The sequence below is a fragment of the Papio anubis genome, chromosome 12 (assembly GCF_008728515.1).
Source record: "Papio anubis isolate 15944 chromosome 12, Panubis1.0, whole genome shotgun sequence".
NCBI lineage: Eukaryota > Metazoa > Chordata > Mammalia > Primates > Cercopithecidae > Papio > Papio anubis.
Window position 1 is genome coordinate 91,137,418 of NC_044987.1, and position 20,502 is coordinate 91,157,919.

Here is a 20,502-nt window from a genome sequence, read left to right on the forward strand (position 1 = left end):
TCAAAGAGTAGTTTTCTCTGAAGAGTAAAGTTATTAATCATTTTGATTTTCTTTATGCTTAATGAACGCATGTACTTTTTGAATTGTATAAATTATGTAATTTTTAAAAGTCAGTGTTTGAAATAGATTGATTCCCCACACCGGTCTGTATGTGGAAACAGCCCTAATATAATGGCAGCATCTACTTGTACATCTTATTATTTTCTCATACACATTTTGCTATCTTCACAGAAACCTGGATGTTGTTATAATATATGAAACTGAACAAGACACTCTGTGGCCTTATTAAAGTCAGATGATGACCACTAACATCAAGTTCAAAGAGGCAAACAGGCCTTGAGGGCCCTGCCAGAATTTCAGCTTGCATTTGTTTCTAATTCCTGCAATGACTTCCTCTAGGCAACCTGACTTCTGGAAAATTCCAATGCGGTTATAGCAACACCAACTAATGGGCTGTTAATCCCTTAATTTACATCAATTGCACTATGGCCAATAATATCCAGATGCAATAAAAATAAACATGTGGATAATTCTTCTGAAGTTGCTTATCTAGCTGCTCCTATATTAGTCTGAAGACTGTGAAACATTTATTTTGCTGTTATTTGGATCTGAAATCCAGCAAAAAATGTTCAGTGGAGAATAAACAACCAGTGTAGCCCCAGGACTGTTTCCAGCAGAGGCTCACGCTGGCCAGTATCATACCATGTAATATCTCTAGTTGTTGCACAAACAGGAGTTCTAGGAAAACCACTGGGAAAGGCCTACCAGAAGACATTTTTCCTATCAAGAATCCATCCAGCAACAAAGGTTTAGTACAAACCATCTGCCTTATCCAACTTACATCATAAAGGGTGAACCTAGTGCAGGGCCTCTAAATCAGGGACTAATAGATATTTGGGACAGAACTAAGAGGAGAGGCAGGCTGTCATACCAAGTGAATAGCATCAAGCTTCCCAGGCAGCTAGGAGGGCCACAAACTCATCACACCATTCACGGCAAAGACACACTACATTTCCAGCAAATACCTGCTATGCCTTTTCTTATTGTAGATATAGACAGAAAACTAGCATTCTCATTATGTTATGTATATCTCACCATGTAAATATGAATCCCATTTCCGAACCCTTTTTTTCTTTCTCACTGGTTTATCACATATACCCTAAGTAATGCCCCAAATGCATGCATAGATTATATATTTGGCATACAAACACAATAATATAAACCCAAATTTTAAACTACTAATCTCCCGCTATCTGATAATGTGCCAGCATTATTTCCATTTTCTGGTACAAGGCTCCCTAGTACCCGAAATATGCCCCACCACCACCCAACATTATCAAGGTAACAGTATAATAAAAGGCAGATCAACTTGACAAAACTGGACAGATTTTTATTACTAATTTTTTTAGGGCATGAATTAATGAGTCAAACACTTAAAAGAGATTGGATTGACTGTCTCACTGGTACCCAAAACATGCCCCACTACCACCCAATATTATCAAGCTAGACAATATGATAAGAGGCAGGTTAACCTGACAAAACTGGACAGATTTTTTTGTGGGGGGGTGGGGCATGAATCAATGAGTCAATCACTTAAAAGAGATGGGATTGACTGTCTCCGACTTGACTGGTCAAACCAATCACTGTAGTGCGAAAAGCTCCCAGGGGTGCAGACACAGCCAACGAGGTCCGCAGGCCCTGAGCCACTCCTCACTTCTCTGGGGCCTGGATTATGCAGGCCACCACCAGCCGCACTTACTTGCATAGGCAGGTTATTTGCCATGGTGAAGCTGGGCATAGGCGGCAGAGCGCTGTAGGTGTTTGTGAGGGCTGTGTCTGTTCGGCCCAACATGGTGCCAGATGTGAAGGAGGAAACTGAGGGCAAGAGAAATGACAGTAGTCAGGGTGAGAGTCAGAGCCCCGAGCAAATAGGTTTAAAGACATCGATTCATAGTATTAGTATTTCAAATTACCAGGTGTGGTGGGTTGTGGAATTGGTTGGTAGACACTGGTGCTGAAACTACTGCTGATAGGAATATGACTAGGTGTGTTGCTGGCCTGTCTTCTCTGATTCCTCAGTTTTTCTTCTCTTCTCCATTTGGCCCTTCGATTAGAAAACCATACCTGGAAATCAGATGGGACAGGTTAGCACCGTGTCTACATGGAGCCCAGCCCCACCTCGGCACCTCCACTGCTGCCCTCCCCATGCCCATGGCAGCAGAGCATTTCACAGACTGAACCTGTTATTAGTCCTATAAATGATTAGTGCTCTGTACAAGCACCTCTGTCCCTAAGAAAAACAAATGGTATGAATCACAAAGTGTGAAACTGCACAGTCCCTGGGTACCTGTATTCTTGCTTCAGGTAGATCTATTTTGGCTGCTAGTCTTTCTCGGGCAAACACATCTGGATAATGGGTTCTCTCAAACTCTGAAAGAGTAAGTTGATTTTCCATATTGTGCCAGAACTACACAAAATATGTTAACCAAACTGTGGATCAAGCTGATTCCCACCTCCCCGCTCCCATTACCTCCAACCAATTCCCTTTAAAATGCTTCTAGTGTTGACTGTACTTGGAAGAACTTTCCCACCAGAACTAAGTTAAATTTTCTTTGGAATGACATTCAATGACTTTTCTGTGGCCCGAAACAGCCAAATCATCGTTTTTCCTTGTAAGCCAGACATTTAGTATTTGAATTACTGGTAGATGAAAAGAAGAAACAGACACACACACACACACACACACACACACACACACACACACACACAGAAAAGATGCCCAGAGAAATAAAAAGAAAAAAGAAACCTTTTCAGTCCTCTATGCAAAGGGCCCTGGCTAAATTTAGCTCTTTGTACTGAAGATGTGGCATTTACTTTGATTTACTGCTTCTCTACTTTGAAAAACTCTATCACCTTTCTCCAGGGCCTCAATTTGCTCTTGGGTAAAGGATGTTCTATTTCTTTGCAGCTTCCGCTTCAGCTGAAGTCGCATTTGAGCCTCATCTGAATCTTCTCCGTTGGAACTGATGGAGTTGGTATTCTCTCCCCCTCCTTCCTGTTGCTGGCAGCCATCTGGAACAAAAAGAATAGGACGGTAAGAGAAATTTGGAATAACGCGGAGCCTCCAAAAGGGGCTTGGTGCAGTCTTAAATTCCAAGAGCATCGTATCCTGACAGCCTCACCAAGACATTCCCAAGGTAACTGTCAGCCTTCTGTTAACAAAAGACATTTGTGATGTTAGTTACCTGACCGCCATTTTCTTTGTTTTTATCAAGACAAGACTTTATAATACACACACTAAGTGGCATTTCTTGAATGAAAAAATAAGCACTGAAGTTTCCAATTAAAATGATCTTTTATAAGTAACCCCAACTCCCCAAATGCCTCACTCCATTCCCTACAGAATCTCTTTACCTATGGCTGTGTTGGGAAAATAGAAGAGTGATGCTCAAGATTTCAGTTGATCTATAATCAGTAATTCCTATCTAATCAATTAGATGTTGATAGGTTTGTAGAAAATGCTATTAAGAAACCAAACCAAGCTTGTAATCTTTTAAAAAAAATATTTATCTAGTTTTTATTTGAATTCTGCACAGTCAATTTCATTTTAAAGGTTGTGAATTTAGAAGTGCTTGCATTGTTCTGCAGTTTTATTCAACTATTGTATGAGTGCGCTTCGCCTTGACACCTATTACGAGCACAGCTGTAATTATATCATCACCAAGAACAGGCTATAATTGCTGAAAATGGAATTTTATATTTAGATAAAAGGACTGTCCATTCTTTGTAATGTGTTGCACCAGAGAAAAGTAAGATTTCTTTTAAATTTTTAACGTGTAATTTTTAAAAAGAAATAGTAGAGAGTTCACTAACTAGCTAAATATTCTATGCTGCAGCTGAATCTTTGGCATATCATTTAAGTGGTACATTTTTAATTAGGGCATTTCCACCACTTTCAATGTAATTTCTATCTTTATACAGGGGGAAAGTTTTATTGTTTTCCCTTGCTGCCTAGAGGGCAAGATGTGTACTTGGGCTAGCTGGCTCTTCCGCCTTGCACCTTGCCTGTAAGCCACAGTCTGTGTGAAGGCAAGCAGGATTGCCTAAACCCTGACTGGGCCTCCAGGGCCACTACAGGCTGGGTCCCGGGTCTGGGGTCCTGAAATGACCCCCAAAGGATACCAACATGGGCTACCCACCTCCCTATCCTCAAAACTTGGCCAGAGGTGGGGTGGAGGAGTCCTTAGGAGCGCCTTGGTGGGAATCGACTTGGCCAGGAATATTATTTATAACCAGGAGACAATAGGCTGTGCCTTCAAAGAGTTCAGGGAATTGTGACAGGATCTAGTGGGATCTTTTCAGGAACTCTGAAATGTTTTAAAACCCCAACTTTCTCCCCCATTTAAACAGGCGGATTCATCGGCACTGGCCACCATATGGGCCCTTGGAGATCTATTGAGATGACCACCAACACTTGAATAGCGAGGGGCTGCTTTTCAGCGCTGCACAATGCCCCGCGAGTAAGGGAAACTATTAAACTCCTGGGGCAGGAGCGTTGGCAAACTTTCGTGGGCAGAATTTTGAGGCTACAATGAGCGCGGACAACAAAAGGATTCTCTTGAGGCGTGCAGCGGGCCACATTGTGTTACAAGAAGCCCAGTCAACAGACTTTTCAGTGAAGTGTGTTAACCCCTCTGCTCTGCTATCATTAATCACTGTCCGAAGAGCGGGCTCCTCCGTGCTATTTAGGGCGCTTGGCTGGGGGGATGGAGGGTGGATGGGGGGCCAAGGCCCAGCATGGGGGGAGGCAGGGAGAGTGGACGGGGACGACGGCCAGGTTCCTACGTAGGGGAGATGGAGGGGAGGCAGGATGGAAACCAGCGGTGGGGGTGGAAGCAAGGGGGAAGGATTGGGGGGCCTGGACTGGGGGAAGGGCGGAGGGCGATGGAGGGAAAAAGAGGGCTCAAAAAACACAGAGGCCATAAAGGTATAAGAAAAAAAGGACAGAAAAGAATGCTAAGAGGAAAAAGAGACAAGAGGGCCGAACAAGTGTGGGAGAGAGAGGAAAAGGAAGATGAGGGACAGAGAATATTAGTAACTGAGCCTCAGTTGGACTCTGGGTCTTTGCGCTCCATCAGAAAGGTGGGGGTGGAGGAGGGCTACTTAGCTGAGGGAGAAACGCTCCTCTCACGTGTGCGGGCACAAGCGTCTGTGCTAATTTACCGCCCCAAGTTTCCGGGACTTTTCAAAGCGTTTTTCAAGGGAAGAAATGAAGCGACCACCCCCACCTCTCTTTATTTTCGGGTTTGGTCAAGAAGACTGGAAATAGCTCCTTTTGGACAACTAGAAAGGCCAGAGGGTTATTGTTTTTGGAAACCAGACAAAAATCTGTGCACATCTGGTATGGGGTGGGGGGCACTGAGGAGAACACAATGCCCATCTCCCCATGGTCACTCATGCCCCTGCCTTCCTGGGGGCCCCATCTCAGTCCCTTTTCTGGCACATGCGATCTCGCCAATTAAACAAAGTTGCCCGAATCTGCCTCCAAAGACCCCCGCCGATAGCATGCTCTGCTCTCATTTGCCTCTTTGACATTTTCTAAATTTTAAAACATGGAGATTCACATTCTTATCCGTGTTTTGTCTCACGCAAACATACACACGGGTTACACAGGCACGCACGCGATAGCCGCCAGGCCCTGTGCTGCCTCCAGAACTGACACTTAAGGGAGAAAATCAGCAGGAACAGTAGAGTTCAATTTTAAATCTGGAAGAAAAAAAAAAAAAAAAAAAGATGGGAAGTGGGGACTGGAATTACATGACAGCAAAAAGAAACCCGTCGCTGTAGGATCCCTTCTCTACCCCACGGGGAGAGCGGCACGGGGACAGTTCTTTACTTTAGAAGTGGCAACTGTTTGCAGCCAAGCAGTGACCTAGCGGCTGCTCTTACTTAAAATGGGTGCCTTCCCCCCATTTTAGTGGATTTGCCTTCCACTCTTTCCACTCTTAAAGCTTTTAACAAAATAAAACTAGAAGTTGGATCTCGAATTCCCGCCCCCCCCCCCCCCCCGCCCACGATAAACCTAAGTGGTGGACAATTAAGATATCTTCTTTAAAAGGCGCCCCCTCGGAGCCACGCTCAAAGCAGGGGCCTTCAATGGGTGCCGTTCACCTTCCAGCCTAATCCGTGAGAAAGCGAGTGAAAGCGCCTCCCATTATCCCAGCCCCAGGACCATCTGACGATGGGGATAGGATTTGTTTCCTGGAAGGAGCAGAGAGAGAAAGAGAGAGAGAGAGAGAGAGAGAGAGAGAGAGAAAGAGAGAGAGAGACAGAGAGAGAGAGAGAGAGAGAGAGAGAGAGAGAGAGAGAGCGCCACGCTGGGAAATAAAATCATTCCTTAGTTTCTTAGTGTCTTAATCAGTGAGGCGGAAAACAAGCAAGAAAAGATAGCAACCCGGTTGCGGCACCTTTTCAGCTCTGGAGCGCGGATCAAAACATTGTAGCATCTGTTGAAAGAGAGGTTGACTAAATCCTACAGAGGGCCTGGGTATTATGGGGGGTGGGGGTGGGGTGAGGGGAGGAGATAAGAAAAAGTGTCTCCGTGATCCCTAAAACCACCAAATCGCTGGAGAATTGGGGCTGGATAGAGTTGTCTCTTGTTGTTGTCAGGCTACGTCGTCGCGATTTTATTCACTGCCTCATGGCGTTGATCAGATGGAAACCATATTTGTCTCCCTCTGAGACCTAACCTCCGCCTTATGCTTTTGGAGTAATGGACTCTTTAAAACCCAAGAACGGCTTCCTGGGCTGGGAAAGGGGGCTAGGGAGGGAGGACGATCCTCTTAGCGCCAAAAAGCCTGAAGATTCCCCGGGAACGTGAAGCGAGGCTCGCCACCAGTGCCCGCTACCCCCACACCGGCAACTCTGTGCTTCGTTTGGCCCACGTGTCCTCCCCACGCAAGTAGGGACGACGATCCTGTGCCTGAGGTGACAATCACCCCCCAAAAACCTCACTTGAGGGTGAGGTTGACCCAGAATTTTCTAGCAAATGAAAAGCCCCTGGACTAGCGCCACCTCCGACCCCAACCATCACCCGCGGACCCCAGCCGGTTAGACTCGCTTCCCGCCCTCAGGTTGCCGGGGACGAAAATCCGCCCGAATTGGGCGCCACCTCTGGTGGAAGCTGCTGTCCTCAGCTTCTGTCCCAACTCCAAGAAGCGGGAGGCGGGTGTCTCCGGCGCCCCAAGCTCGTGGGAGCCCACGCGCCGAGGAGAGCCGGGAGTGGAGGCTCTGGGCTCAGCCCTCCCAGGCCTAGGCCACCGTGCCCTGCGTCCCTCCCCAAGATTTCTAGGACTAAGTGGGCCAGACTCTTGGCAGGTGAGGGATCACCAGGATCTCAGATTGCTGGGGGCGGAGGGGTGGACGCTCGTGAGTGCGAAGTTCGGGTGTCACTTGGGTGTGTCCAGTGTCTACACGTGGGAATCCTACGGTTTCAAAGGTCAGGCAGGGGTGGGGTTGCCTACACTCGGTGGGGTCAATCGCTAGTCTCACCAGAGGCGGGAGCGGGCCTGGGGGCCCTCTGCGCTCGCGGAGGCGACAGGTTTGGGGCCCGCGCGGGCGGGGTCGCCCAGGGGAGCCCGGGCCCCGCGCGTCAGGAGGCCTCCGCCGGCCGAGCGGCCGCGCTGGGAAACAAGAAGCGAGCGCGTTGCTCCCTATCTTCCCAGTGTCCGTCCTATATTGTTTTCTGCTCTTAAAACTGACATGTCTAATTGGCAATTGGTGCCGAATCGTGTCCAGAGGTCTCTTGTGGAACATTTCTACAGCTGTCTCCTTCAACTAGACGCTTATTCATGTCGCCTTAATGAGAAACAAAACGTTCTCTAATGAGCAATTACAGAGCGACAGGATTGTTCCCATAACAAATTCTTGCGAGTGACAGAAGCATCCTTTGTACCAGATATTTCGCATACTGTTACCGATTTTCCCTTCCCTCGCCCGACTCCATGGAGGCGCCGGGCATCCGGAGCCGGTTCGAGAGCGCACGGACGCGCCGGCAGCCTCCTCGCAGTCCCGCGCGCCACCCCCGGCCCCGAGCCCCCAGGCTCCGTTGTGCTCCCGGGAGTGAGACGCCACGTCCCATTATCCCGCATATTATCTCCTTGTCACGAGGACAACAAATACCGATTAATCTTAGGAGTAAACTGTTTCCTATTCTTGACCAAACTACCTCGGGGTGTGGAGGGGGGCGGAGGGGAAGCCAACTGACCCTCCTCCCCCATCCGCTCCTCTTCCTCCAGCCCTTCTCACAGAACCTAGGGTGTTCCAGGTCCCATCTCTCCTCCCAGACCGGAGCAGCTCCCGGCATCCCGCCGTCCTGTTCACAGTATCTTCACCTCACCACTTCCACATAGTCGCCACCCACAGAGAGTGAGAAAGTGGGGCCCAGAGGGGCAAGGATAGTGGGGTGGTTTTAGTTGGGAGACCACCACTTCTAACGCTCCTACCCCTATTCGGCCCTGCATCTCCTTGCTCACCCTTTCATGTGCACCCTACTCATAGTCACATAATTTGTCAATTACAGCAAAAAGCAACACGATACAATTATGTTTACCTCGAAGTCTGTCAGTGTGTTAACTTGTCACACTTCTACAAGGGGGCTCTCCCTGCATTCTAATGTCAGATTTGAATAGTGCACCACGCAGCTCGCTCTTATGCACACAGTGCTGCCGACAAACACACACACACCCCAGCCACCTTCATACCACTCCTGACATACACAACCCTCACATTCCCAGGCCAACAAGATGGTTCAAAAACACCACCTACATACAATATGCTCGATGTGTCCCAGGCCTTCAAATGCAGTCTCACCCATGACATTCCCCAAGCATGGAAGCCCCGGGAGGAAAAGGTTGGGAGAGTAGGGGACAGGCAACGGGCTGCACATATGGAGAGCTGCGTGGATGGCTGCTGGAGTTTTACCTTGTGTAGGTTGCCCTGGCACCGAAGTCCCCGGATACCAACCAGGGCGGGTGCCCCAGCTTCCGGTCTGCCCGTTCAACATCCTTAGTTTATCATACATGCCGTCTGCGCCCATCTGTTGCTTTTCGCTAGCCAGGTTGCGAAGAACTCTGTTTATTGATGACACCTGCAAATCAAACCAAAATCAAACCAAATGGTAGTGTCTCCTGAAGACACAGTCACCCATCTCAGCTCACCCACCACTAAAAAGCAACTCTCAACCCATTAAAAAGCTCCCAGCCACCCCGGGACAGTGGATTTGCAGATACATCGTGGAAAAAATGATAGCTATCATTTTGGGCATGGAAATTGAGTTGAATAGAGAATTGAGGGGAGGAGGTCCTTCACCATTGGTTGGTGTCTCTGGTGACCTAACTCACACGGTCGCTTTGCTTTGTTAAAAGACTGCCCGAAAATAAAATATATTTAGACTTGGTGTAAAGCTTTCTTTCATTATATTGTTTAATATTAGGATGGAAATGGATGTGTGACACCTGAAGGAAAGTTCTGGCAGGTGGATTGGGACGAAGTTACAATCTGGTTCTCATTTTCCTTCTTGATTTAAGTGCCTTTCCCTGGTGCCTCCGCCCTCCGTTTTGCAGCATGCAAATGAAGTGAACGACTCCCCACACTTGACTCCCATTTTCCAGACAGTCAAAGAAAGGTCAGGGCATTCCTCTCTGTTTCCCCAGGTACAAAGGAGACAAATGTGGAGCAGGGAGAGGACACAGACTAAGAGACAGTGGAGAGAGAGGGTGGGAGGAGGTAAAGAGGAGAGAGACTTGGGCTTAGGGTAGGGAGGGCAGATGTTCTCAATGAACTTACACTTGGTATGTTATCGTTGGTACAGACCCCCTCGGACAGTAATCTGTCTCGGATTTCCCAAGCAAAGATGGACGGGCACTCCCGCTTATACTGGGCTATTTTGCTTACAACTTCTGGAGTCGCTACTCTCGGTTTACTACCACCGATTGCCCTGGGTCTGATGGAGCCAGTCTCGTAATACCTGCCCAGAATTTTACTCACACATCCGTTGGACACCTGCATAGGGGAAGTGGACAGAAAACCACATTATTAATAATTTCAAGACAAAAATAAAATTGTTTAAGTATGCATTAAACAATGACAAGCTTACGTTTTGATTGTCCAGCACTTGGACTTTTGCATCTGCATGGGTCTATAACACAAAAATATACCTTCAATGGTACGAGAACTTACTGTAGAGAGCTTTTTTCTTAAAATTACATTTGTAGCCCTAAAAACTACAAATATGATGATACTTTCAAACAGTTTGAACTAAAAAAAGAATTTAAAAGTTGTTTTTTAAAAAAACTGTTTTCTTAAACACTGCCTGAAGATGCATCAAAACGAAGTCAGATTAATTTATTTTTGTGCTGACCTTGCTTAAAGTGGTGCCAGGTTTTAAAGAGCAAAGGTAAAAAAAAAACCTGATTTTTTACTTCTTTTTCTTTAAAAAATGCCCAACTGAGTAAATATGAGTTAGGGAGGAGTAAATAGCACTTGCCTTTTAAAATCAATATGTATTCTTCATAAATATGAAGAATAAGCAAATACCTCAAAATCTGAGGTAAGCATGGGCTGGGGAGAGCAGAATGAAATTATGCCGATTTATATAACTAAGTTTATTACAGTTCATAAACTGTTCCCACAATGTATGTCTTTACCAAATAAAAAGAGAAAGATTTTTTTAAAAAATCCACACACTGTATTTTTCTGAAGCAGATGAGTTATCTGTTTCAACCCAGGTTGAAAGAGATAGGGAAGGATGGTGGAAGGAGAGGGAAAAGTGGGAAGGCAGGGGAGTGGGTGGGGGACTGGGGACTGGGGTGGGTGTGGGTGGGGGGTCCATAATTAGCATCGTTTACAGTAAGAAATGAAGAGAGGGCGTTGAGAGTGGAGGGCCGCGGGGGCGGCGAGTGGGGCGGCGCCGGGAGGATCACCTGCAGAATTCGGGAAATGTCGCACGGCCGTGCCCCGCTGTGAGCTAGCTCTACAATCTTCTGCCGGGTGGAGTCCGGCAGTGGCCGCCCGTTGACAAAAACACCACCGAGCTGATTCACTCCGCTGTGACCTAAGGAAAGGGAGAGGAGAGCAAAGGGGAAAAGAAGAGAGGAGAGCAGAATGAAGAGGAAGAAGAGGGAGAGGAAGGAAGAGGAAGATGAGGGAGAACAAGAACAGGAAGAAGAGGAAAGAGAAAAAGAAGGGGAAGAGGAAGAAAGAGAGGAGGAGGAGGAGGAGACAACCACAATGCATCCTCATCCCCCTGCCAACCTGTGCCAACCTCAGCGATCAGGTTCCTGCTATCCATCAAAAAAAAAGGACAACAGGACAACCAACCATGCCAGACATTGGGCAGCCCAGCCCCAAACAGCCGTGCCCTTGCCCACTGGACTGCAGCAGCAACAGAGTCAGACACATGCCAAGGAACAAGAACACATGGACCTCTCTACCGCCATAACCCCAGCAGTGTCCCCAGCCCACTGCCCCTCTTCATAAACACTGCAGCCAGCCTCTGAACCCACAAAGCGCTAAGAACCAGCTCTACAAATCTCCCAAAGATCCCCTCTGAGTGTCACCGCAAACCATAGGTTCTACAGATCCCACACTTAACCTTCAAGGTCTCTGCAGTGTTGGAACAGTGATAGCAAACCTTACAGCCCTTGAGTGCTCCCTTGGAAGCTAAAATCCAGAAATGTTTGCATTACAGTCCAAACTGGCCAAGGCCTGGCACAAGCACCGAGTTTGGTTTTGTTTGGTTAGAACAGAAGAAGGAAGAGGAGAGAAGAACCAGAGCAGCCAGTCTGTGGCTGGCGAACCCCAGTCCAGGTTTCCGCTCCTCCAGTGTAGACCTGAGAGTCAGAGCCCCGGCTCTGCTTCAGCCACAGACAAGTCCGGCCACCACAAGTAAGGCTTAGAGCCGGGAGTCGTTTCGCACCGGCCACTGCTCGCTTTATTTCCGCCGCTGAACTCCGCCCTCCCCTCAGCCAAGGATAGATATTAGCAAAAATCAAAAACAGAAACGAAAAAGAAAAGACCACGTCATAGTGTTCCCCATCCCTCCTTTATCTTTGTATCTCACAACCTCATCCCTGTGGTCCAACCTTGGAGAACAGGGAGAGGGAGTTAGCCCCTTTGTAGCCCCCCTCCCCCAAAACCACAGACACACAAAATAAAGCCAATTGCCAATTTCCACTTCCTTAAAAATCTCCAACCTGCAGCCCCGACTCTAGAGAGCAGCCCTCCTAGGAAAAGACGTGGCTCCCTTTTCAGCTCTCCTCTCCTCTCCTCTCTTCTCCTTGGAGCCTACTGATAAATTGACTCCAGGAGCCTGAGCTTCTTAGCAATAAATAAGCTCCAAATATAGAAGAGGGGGGAAAATATGATGAGCCTCTCTGACATTTGTCTTTAAAATAAAACTAGCTGCACGTCAAGTTTGAGCTTAATTTCTGGAAATAGGCGGAAGTCGCTCCGGATCATGCATGGAAGGCTAATTGAAAAGATCAGTCGGGGCGCTTGTGGCAGCCTTGTCACTTTGTGACAGTGCTCCGCTCCGGGAAATTGCATCGTCACGACAAACGGGACCGTGATAAAACGACCCTTTCCGTCCCTATTTGTAGATCACTCAGACGAGATTGAACTGCACTCGTTTCCCCTTCGAGGGGAGCCGCGTTTTCAGGGTAGCCGAAGGCTTGGGGCTGAGGGGGGGGGGGCCCTCACCGGGGCGGGGGGGGGGGGGGGGGCCAGAGCCTCAACTCGATGAGAAGTGACAGGCGTTTGGGGGATCTGGGCTCCGGCCGGGCCCAGCGCAAGCAGGGACATTGCGGGGACACCGCTTCTCCAACAGAGCAAGGCCTGGCCCATGTTTCCGGTTTATCCTAACTTCCTTTTATTGCCTTCCTTTGCCTCGCAAGTTCCATTCACCGCTCCAGCTACGGAGCCCCACCTCTAGGCACAGGAAGCTTCCCGGAAAAAGAAAGGCTGTCCCAGAAAGAGACCGAGAAAGACTTTCCAAACTTCACGCATAGCCACGGCAATTCCCAGTCTGCGAATGCCAAGGCGGGCGCGTGAGGCAGCCTACATCCAGACCTTCCTCCTCACCCATTTCAAAAAATAACAACGTGCCCGCCACCTCCGCAGCTACCGCCGCTGGGTGCTCGCCCAGGAGACGCCAGGGCCAGAGCGCCACTCCCAGCATCGAAATGGCAGCGAGGAAGAGCAGCTCCAAATTCCCCTTCAGAGGTTAAGCCTCAATCATTGTGTCCCTTCCCTAGGGACGGCTGGCGCTCTCGCCCACTGGCGATGATTATGCGCCTAGAACTCGACCGCGAAGCAACTAATAGGAAAACATATGGTGTCAATTTGGACGCTCCGCGCCTCGCGCACACCCGGGAACGAGCGGCACAAGCCCTGCGGGCCGGCCAGCGACCCCGCGCCCCTCGGGGCCTGCCAGCCAGGCCGCAGCGGCAAACGCTCAGGGCTGCAAGCCCTGGCTGGGGCCCGCGCGAGAGAGAGCCTGCGGTTGGGGAGTCTGAGCTCCAAGGGGAGAGCCCAGCCGCCGAAAGGGAGCCTACCGGCCAAGCCCTGGGGTGCGGCAGGTTCTGCACAACTACCCCCGCAAAGCTCGCCACCTTTGTGCCCCTTCATCAGCTACGCGCTTACCAGCCCCGGAAGCACCAGGGGGCGACCGGCGTTTCCAGAACAGATGGATAAGGTGCTGGGGACCCTCTTAAGCCTTTGTGGTTCAGCCAGGGAAGGCTGCTAGAAGACCTGGGCCTTTCCACACTCCGAGTTCAGTTGAGCCCTGACGCCTCAACAGTAACTTCAAACCCGGCCTGGTTTCGCTGGGCCTCCAGGCTCCCAGGTCGGAGCTCTAGACTAGCCCTGCCACGTACCAGCACCCTCCAACTAAACAGGAAGGTGGGTGGGGGCCCAGGGGGTCTGGGCAGAGGAAAGCAGGGAAGTAGAAGAGCCATAAGTATCAAAGGTGCTCTGGGCCTGGGACTATCAGGACCCAAGCAATTGCAGTTGCCAGGGCAGGGCTTTTCCAGTTCCTGGGCACCTCCTTCCCAGACCCAGTAAACCGCGCTCTCTTCCCGCGCCCTGTAACAGCGAGTTTACCACCCCTACCCTGCTGCAGGCCTGGGGGCTCCTCTTCCCAACCCTTCTAGGCCCATAGGTGGGGTAAGGAGGGGAGGAGCTGCCCTGAGAGTGACTTGGGGAGAGAAGCCCCCCACCCCGCCGAGTTGGTGGAGACTTTCAGTCTTGGCTAAGCCCAAAGGGGCCTCCTTCTCGCGCAACTAGAAGAAGCCTTCGCCCCGCCCTGCTCAGCCCAGCCCCTCTCTCCGGGGTCAGAGCCCGGGCAGGGGCGGGGAGGGGGTGTGAGTTACAGGATTTAGGGGGGATGGGGTTTCTCTACCGCAGCTTCGAAAACTCGGGCGGGCTGTTCTTAAGGGCCCAGCCCCTGCTTCTTCAGTATCGAGAAGAGCAAAGCAAACGCCCTCCCCTCCTGGGCTGCCGGGCGCGGAGAGGGGAGCAGCCGCCGCAGGCCCCGGGCCTCAGTCGGTCGGCGGCCAGGCCAGCGCGGGCGTCGCGAGCCTGTGTCCTCCCCTGACCCTCGGGTCCGCGCACCCCGAGCCCAAAGTCCCAGAAAGATCAGAGGCACTTACTGTTCTGCATGCTGGCTCTGGCTGGGGGCCGCGGGATTCCACGGGGCTCGAATACGGGGCTCTGTTAGAAAATAGGAGTTAATCCCTGGGCAGCTGCATCAGGTAGGCCTGAACTCCCAACCGAGGTGGACCTGGGGCTAGGACAGGAGAATCTCCGTTCCTTAGGAATTGATCTACTCAACCGCTTGGGGCAATCTGAGGGTCACCCAGCTCTGCCTTGCAGTGCATGCAAAAGCTACCCTTTGGGACTTGAAACAAAATACTCGAATATCCCCAATCTGTTTCCCCTACATTCTTTAGCAGTTAACCCTTTAATCAGTAGAACCGATGCCCCAATTTTGAATTTTTTCTTCTGTCGGATCTATAGTGAAGAAGCATACTGAAATAGTTTGTTTTGACTGTTTGTGGGTTTTGAGCCCAAAGCAGCCACCACAGAACTTGCCTGAAATCTCGGATGTCTGTCCACTCTCACAATAAAAGGCCTCACACATCTGCACGCCCCTAGTTAAAGTCTTCCCCCTAAGACAAAACAGAAGGAGAGAAAGGTGTATCAAGCTGTGGTTCAACAGCATAGGTCCATGGGCTCTCTGAGTCCCACTCTCAGGAAAAACACATGCATCTAGGGCTCAGTCAAACTGCCATCAAACTCTAAGTCCCAGCATTACACCCACATTCTCAGCGAGATGTCCCACAGAAGTCTCCATCCTTTAAAAGAGGCTGCTCTGGTCTGGCTTGGGAGAATTGGCAAATCTGACAAGTTGGGGTCCCACTTTGCAAAAATATTAAGAACCAGGAAAAGGGAGTAGAGGCCAAGAGTTGAGGTTGAGGGGGTGTGAGGGGAGAGGAATACCTGAAGTTTGGAAAGCAGGGGAAGGGAACCTTGGAACTTCCTGGTGCCAGAGAGTATAGGCTGAAGCAGTTTGGGAGAGCTGCAGGGCCATACTCCCTCCTTCCTTAAGGAATTTCACAAGACCCCCAGAACCCAACACTCTGCTTACCCCTTTATCTTCCACTCCTCTCCCTACACCAAAAAATCTTCCCAATGGCCCCCTCTCCATCTACCACCCAGCTTTCTGGGACTTTGAAAGGGGCAAGACTAACTTTTTATCCCAAACCTCACTTACTGTGATTAACTTCTCTTTTGACGTTTAGATCTTCACCCCTTTTACTGTACTGTGACACACCCTGCCTACCTCGCCTCACTGCTTTAAAAAGTACGAACAGGAGGGGGTGAGCATGGTCGACAAAGCCTACAGACGGCAAACAATGGCTTCTATTCTCCAGCTTTCCTCGAACCCAAGGAGCAAAACCGAGTCTCCCTAACTAGCAACACAGCTTCCAACCAAAAGTACCAACAACCCACCAACTCACAAAGGGAACTGAGGAACACTCCTAGCTTCATAAACCCTGACCCAGTGCAGGGTTCCCGGAGACTGGTCCTGTACGAACCCCTCCCTGCCTTTCCCCCCCCCCCCCGCAAAAAAAAAAAAAAAAAAAGGCTTTTGGGCGAGTGGAGAAAATAGAAAAGTAATTTCTTGTTATAAATATCTGGAGGTAATTGTGTTACTGGTGTGAGTTGTTAGGGGCTGTAAAAAGATACAACGGCACCGTGGGGAGCTCAATTGGGAAGAGAGAGTTACAATAAAGAGCCCATTCAAGAGGTCTGCCCCCCAAAAAGAGGTAAAATAACAAAATAGTCACAGCATCATTTCTCCGTTTTTTAAAAAATGCATTATTTTTTCTGTTTTACCTATGGTGATTATTGATCTGCCTGCCTGCAAGCAAAGAATTTCAAGAAGCACGTTTTACTCTACAAGGCCATTCCTGGTCTACTTTTTAACCGCTTGGTAGATAGCTTAAATCCATAAAAATAAACCGAAAATGAGGACTTTTTCTCAGCATTGAGTAAATACTGGCCACAGCAGACGGCTACTAGTTACCCTTATCTAGGTTGGTTCCCCAATGCTTCCTTCCTGTCTCTCAGTCCCCGCACCCATAGCCATGCCCTGGACAGGCAAAATCTCCAACTCCAATGCAGAATACCCCACCCCACCCAATGCAGGACCCTGAAGCTGCAAAGGAGTAGCAGGTGGGGAGATGGGGAATGGAATTCCCCTAGGAGGGGTAAAACTTCCTGAACTCCACTTTGTAACCCATGCTGTACACAATCACAACAGAATGCCCCCATCCTGGCTGGTAACTTCTTGATACCATTTTTAAAAATTCAGTAGCTGAGCCCAGACAGGCCTTGTTGATTAGTTTTCGAAGCAGCTGGGAAGGTGGTAGTATTTCAAATTCCAGTTCTGCTCCATTCCCCCTTCCCTCTCGCTAAGAAGCTATCTAATTACTTAAGTTAACGTGAACACTAAGTGCAGAGGCAACCCGGGAAGTGGGGCACATCGACACCCGGAAGCAGTCCTGTGCACCGGAGAGGGCAGACCCCCAACTGCAGCCTGAGCCCCCCAGCTCAGCCCGAGGCTCTGTACGGCCTCGCTGGGGCCATAGACCCACATCCTGAACGAAGGCGTCTCCAGACATTTTGGAGTCGTCCCGACCTTGGACGGGCAGACCGCTGGACCACTGCCCCCACCTCTGTGTCCCCAACACAAGCCTCAGTTTTCAAATGCTGTTGTTATTTTAATTACTTAATTCTCAGATTCCATCCCCAAACTCTTTAACTGGGGTAAAGGGGAGAGCTCACTCTTGGTCTTCCCGCCCCCAGCCAAAAGACGAATTAGCAATTAAGATGACAAAGTTTTACTCTCTAGGGCCAAATAAGATAACAACTAATCAAACTGCCTTCAGACGTTTGCAAAGGTCACTGGCTATAAAAAATGTAATGTCAACGGCAACAACTATTATTTCTCTTCAGTAAACTCGTCAGGCTTTCAAGCTCTTTGCCTTTCATTTCATTTTCTGCTCCCAGCCCCTACCAAACCCTTCCCAAGTTCGAGTTAAACGTCCAAAATGCCTTAAGGAGCTTGGGAGAGTATAAGGAAAATAAAAAGGAAGGAAGAAAGAAACCACGTTCACTTTGTTTTTAAACTTTCTAGAAATCGCTCATGAATGAAGAGCCGGGTTTTAGCACTCGAAAAAGAAAGAATTTCCACTTGAAATTCAACTCCATTTCCCCCAATTACACTTGCTAAAATTCAGGGCTATTATGGCGCAGGGAGACTGAGAAAATCTGCACAAGGAAAGAGGCAACAACTTTATGAACTTTGAAAAGACACTTTTCCTCCTGGGATCTTAGAATCGAAAGCTCTCAAATTACTCCGACTAATTAGCTGGGAGAGGAAGTGATCAGACGAGGGGGAAAGCCAATGCTTTCATGTAGATTTATTTTCAAGGCCTTACCTAGAAAAACATAAGAGGATTCGGAGTAAAACAAACAAAAGAGCAAACCACCTCTGCACCTCAAAACCTGCTGAAATCCCAACACCTGGTGCGACTGGATCAGAGGAAAACAAGGAAAAATACCCACCAAGCGCAGGGGGCCGGAGGACAGGGAAGAGCCCCAGCCTCCGCAGGGCGAGGGAGATGAGAGTCTGGGGAAGCCTGGGGAGCAGAGAGTTTTCAAGTTCCGAGCTCCGCGCTCCAATGGAGTTGCGGGCAAGAGCCCGGGGGCTGGATGGAAGCTGACAAGTCCTCCCGCTCGGCTCTGAGCTCCCTCGGAGCGCGCGTCCCACCGCCTTGGCCTGGTGGCTTCCTTCCCAGCTCGCGCTAGCTCGCTCTTCCTTCTGCCTCCAGCGTGCGGCTGTCTTGCCGACTGACTCCGCTCCGGCTGGTGGCGGGCGCGGTGCCCCCTCGGCGCTGGAGTGCAGGCTGACTCTTCTGCGCCGGAGCCCAGTGCGGCACAAAGCCCGAGGGTCGGCGGGAGGGCGGAGACGCGGCAAGCCGGTTCCCTCGGCGATTCCTCGGAGCGCCCGCTCTCTGCGCGCTCGCTGGGCCTCGGGCTGGACAAAGCAGCCGGTAGCGGTTGCTCTCTGCGGCGGTTCCAGGGCCTTGGACACCACAGAGCCTCTTCGTCTTTTCCCGCGGGTCGGGAGCATTGGGCGACGATGGGGCCGGGAGCCGCGGCTGCTGCCGCGCCTGGAGTCTCCCTTCTTCCCGCGAGCTCAGCCCGCGCTGGCGCTGGCGCTGGCGCTGGCGCTGGGGCAGAGCTGGCCGCCCGCCCCGAGCCCTGCGCTGCTCCCGCTCGTCGGCAGTCGCCCTCCGACGCGGGCTTTCGCTGGAAGTAGAAAGTTTGGGCTCCTGCGTGGAAACTTCTCCGGCCCAACTCTCCCGGCGTAGCAGTGGGGGAGGGGACTGGCGAGAGGGGAGGAAGGAAGGGGGGAGGAAGGGGGAGACCTGTCCGAATATTGCAATAAAAATAAAGCGAGAAGAAAGAAGCGGACTCACCTTTATGAGGCATCCTCTCTGGTTGTCACAGTTCCTGTCAAGAGTTCTGTTTGGTTGGGGTTTTTTGTGCTGCTGTTGTTGCTTAAAGACCACAATGGTTTGAAATGACGGTGTTTTAAAGGAGTTGCTGGTGAGAGTTTTCTCCACGGATGTTGCTGGGTTGGTGTATGAGAGCAATTCTCAGATTCCTGGGAAGGAGACAGAGATTGACAATAAAATGGGTTGTCAGCGGCTGGAGAGTGAGAGATAAAGAGTGTGGGTGAGGGAAGTGGCTGCAGCCAGCACACCTATGCTGATTGGTGATGGCTCAAGTGTGTTAATGTGTGTGTGCCGGCGCCCGGCCTCGCCTCCACCGCTCCTCACTGGCCCATTAGCGAAGCCTGACCTCTGTCATCATCCTCCAGCAAAACACTTCCTCCTGAGCCTGAACCAGAGCGGGAAATGAGGCCGAGCCACGGTTCGCTTTTCAAACCCACTAATCACTCCGCAACATGCAAATGCACCGCTCGCTCTCACACAAAATATTGCTTTATGCAAAGCAGCGCCGGGGCCTCGCGCCAGCCGATTGGATGTTCCCTCTCCCCGCCTGGTGCAATTGGTCCGTTTGTTTGAATATGAATACACTTGTTTTCGGCTCCGCCGGTGGGTCCCGACTCCTCTCCCCGGCGCAGGGCCCCCGAGCCCGGGCTCTGGCGCTCCCCCGCATCTCCCCGCTCCGCGCACGCCGAGAGTCGGCGCGGCCCGCCCTGCTGCCGCGAACTTGAGCGATGAAGTGAAGGCTTCTGGGTTGGGGGTCGCGCCCCGACTCCCCCTAAGCTGGGCGCGAGACTCCCAGCCCACGGAGAGCGCAAGTTTCTGCGCTGTCCTTTCTTGCCAACTCCAGGACAGAGTGGCCTGCCGCCCCGACCCCGCCCGCCCCCACCCCATCCCGGCCTGGGCCCCAAGACGCAGAGCACAGCGGCTGCCGCACCCCAGCCCACCTGGTCCCTTGGAAGAAGAAGAAAGAGGCGGGAGCGTCACTGGGTCCTGGCAGCTCCATTCCAGCTGCGGAGGCCGCGGGGAAGCCTAGGCCGAGAGGAGGTTGCCTGGCCGAGAACTAAACGAGGCCAGCGGCCTCCCCAACCCAAGCCTCCAGGGCCTGTCCAATCCTCCACCCTGTTCCCCCGGCCCTTTCTTCTCTCTCCTTTCGGAAGCCGCGGTGCGCAGCGGAGCGGAGGGACAGCTCCGGCTGGAGAGGCCCAAGTAAACACGCCACTTACTTTGTGTACAGAGGGTTCTTGTGAAAAGCCCTGAAGAGTCCTCACCAAACACTCACCAACTTCTCCCACGTGCCATTTGTTGACTAAGTGCGGCTGCTTTTCGCGGCGCCCGAGAGGAGGGGAAGCCAGGGGAG

At 50.7% G+C, this 20,502-nt stretch overlaps 1 protein-coding gene across 19 annotated transcripts in view; it reads right to left on the reverse strand.

The window, feature by feature from the left end:
* Nucleotides 1-20,502, reverse strand: part of PAX6 (paired box 6) — a 29,261-nt gene that overhangs the window by 3,018 nt on the left and 5,741 nt on the right. For 3 of the 19 annotated variants that reach the window (XM_031653919.1, XM_031653921.1, XM_009186361.3), the window contains exons 2-12: nt 19,110-19,297; nt 15,151-15,227; nt 14,709-14,769; nt 10,983-11,113; nt 10,157-10,198; nt 9,847-10,062; nt 8,983-9,148; nt 2,914-3,072; nt 2,348-2,430; nt 1,974-2,124; nt 1,760-1,875 (exon numbers count right to left, since the gene is read on the reverse strand). In XM_031653919.1, the coding sequence (XP_031509779.1) occupies nt 1,760-1,875; nt 1,974-2,124; nt 2,348-2,430; nt 2,914-3,072; nt 8,983-9,148; nt 9,847-10,062; nt 10,157-10,198; nt 10,983-11,113; nt 14,709-14,718 (1,074 nt within the window). In that variant the 5' untranslated portion in view covers nt 14,719-14,769; nt 15,151-15,227; nt 19,110-19,297. Of the gene's footprint in view, nt 1-1,759; nt 1,876-1,973; nt 2,125-2,347; nt 2,431-2,913; nt 3,073-8,982; nt 9,149-9,846; nt 10,063-10,156; nt 10,199-10,982; nt 11,114-13,701; nt 14,612-14,708; nt 14,770-15,150; nt 15,228-19,109; nt 19,955-20,089; nt 20,207-20,368; nt 20,463-20,502 lie in introns of those variants that run through there. The other 16 variants (XM_021926817.2, XM_009186359.2, XM_021926818.2 and 13 more) reach the window with 13 other exon arrangements.